The sequence below is a fragment of the Austrofundulus limnaeus genome, unplaced genomic scaffold, assembly GCF_001266775.1.
Source record: "Austrofundulus limnaeus strain Quisiro unplaced genomic scaffold, Austrofundulus_limnaeus-1.0 Scaffold613, whole genome shotgun sequence".
Classification (NCBI taxonomy): domain Eukaryota; kingdom Metazoa; phylum Chordata; class Actinopteri; order Cyprinodontiformes; family Rivulidae; genus Austrofundulus; species Austrofundulus limnaeus.
Genome location: NW_013953015.1, coordinates 61916 through 63563, shown reverse-complemented (window position 1 = coordinate 63563; position 1648 = coordinate 61916). Strand labels below are relative to the sequence as shown.

Here is a 1648-nt window from a genome sequence, read left to right as displayed (position 1 = left end):
CCCAAAATCAGCCTCTGAAGTTGTAGGGCCCAGGCTTTGGGCCCCACAAGGAGCACCCAATCCCCACGAGGATGCGTTTTCCTTAAAACTGGGCCCCATGATGTGGGAAAAACAAGGAAACACACACACACACACACGCACACGCACACACATTTTTAACACACACATTTTTTCACACATGTTGTTTTTTTCTATCCTCATGGGGACTTTGCATTGAGTTCCATTAATTTTCCAGTAATTTCTACAGCCTAACCCCGGCCCTTTACCCTAAACCTAACCACCCCAATACATACCTGACCCTAAACATATACCAGGCTTTGGTCCCCACAAGGAAGTGTTTGTCTGGAAAATGGTCCCCATTATGTAGCAAATACACGTCCACACACATTTAGGTTTAGAAAGTTGACGGGCAGCAGAAATAAAATCAACAACAAAAAAGTTTCTGTCGATTCATAAAAAATATGTAAATGAAGTTAACTTATATTAACTCATAAATCATCATAGATCCTAAATGTTTGTTAATGTTTGTAAATCTAAAACAGCTGCAGTTTTACATTAAAAACACAAACACTAATTTTGTTTAATGGAACAAAAATAATAATAAATCTGTTCAAATTATTTCTGATCAATGAAAATTGCTGTTTAAATATCTGTAAAACAAATGTAATTCCTAATTTGTTTTCATTAAAATATTAGGTTTATACATACATTTTATTGATTTTCTAGTTATTTTGAAGTTTTAGTTTTCTTCTCATCTTTAAAATATTTTAAATGCTGTCAACTACAAAGGAAAGTATTCCATTCTAAAAAAGATTACTAAAGCTGTAATGTTCACTGGTTTGTTGAAGGTATGGAAAACAATATTTTACTAATTATTGTTTTGTTATAAGCACATTTATTATAGTTTTAAATATTTTGTAAATTATATTTAAAAAGATCAAAGTAAGTTCTTTCAGATGAAGTCAAGGCATAAAAGTTGTAAACATGTTTTTATTTATTTACTTAGTTTATTTCTATTAGTTTTAAATTATTTGTTAGATTTTGTTAAATATTGTTTTTGGGTATAATTCCTACGGCTTCAGATTTACTTTTAGAATAAAGAAAATGTGACCTTTGACCTTCAGGTATCGCCCACGGCCCAGTGATTGCAGGTGTGATCGGCGCCACCAAACCTCAGTACGATATCTGGGGCCTGTCGGTGAACATGGCGAGCCGGATGGAGAGCACCGGAGTCGAAGGGAGGGTCCAGGTGAGCTCACCTGTCGGTGGGAGGGGCTAATGTTGGCACGACGATACTAATCCTGTCTGTCCCTTCTCAGGTCCCAGAATCCACCAGCTGTATTCTAATGGAGCGAGGCTTCCTACGGCAGCTCAGAGGGGACATTTATGTCAAAGGGATCAGTGAGCGCCACGGCAAAGTCCGTACTTACTTCATGAGCAGTTGAGATGAGCGGTCCAGTTTCGTGGAGCGCAGCAGTGGGCGGGGATTCAGTCTGAACAGGAACACCCTGGGAGCAGTGGTCTACGGTCTTGTTCAGGCCAGGAAGAGGGAGAAGCTGAGAGAGGAGAACGGAGGCTTCCACCTGGTGGAGGCCACCTAGAAGAGCCAAGTCAGAAGCCAAAAAGCTAAAACACAAACGGCAGCACT

The 1648-nt window shown here is 39.2% G+C and overlaps 1 protein-coding gene across 1 annotated transcript in view; it reads left to right on the top strand.

Annotated features, from left to right (window-relative positions):
• Positions 1-1648, top strand: part of si:ch211-132f19.7 (adenylate cyclase type 8) — a gene marked incomplete in the record, with an annotated part of 42190 nt that overhangs the window by 37586 nt on the left and 2956 nt on the right. Inside the window, 2 exon segments of the mRNA XM_014027075.1 lie at positions 1125-1249; positions 1320-1418. Coding sequence (XP_013882529.1) covers positions 1125-1249; positions 1320-1418 — 224 coding nt within the window.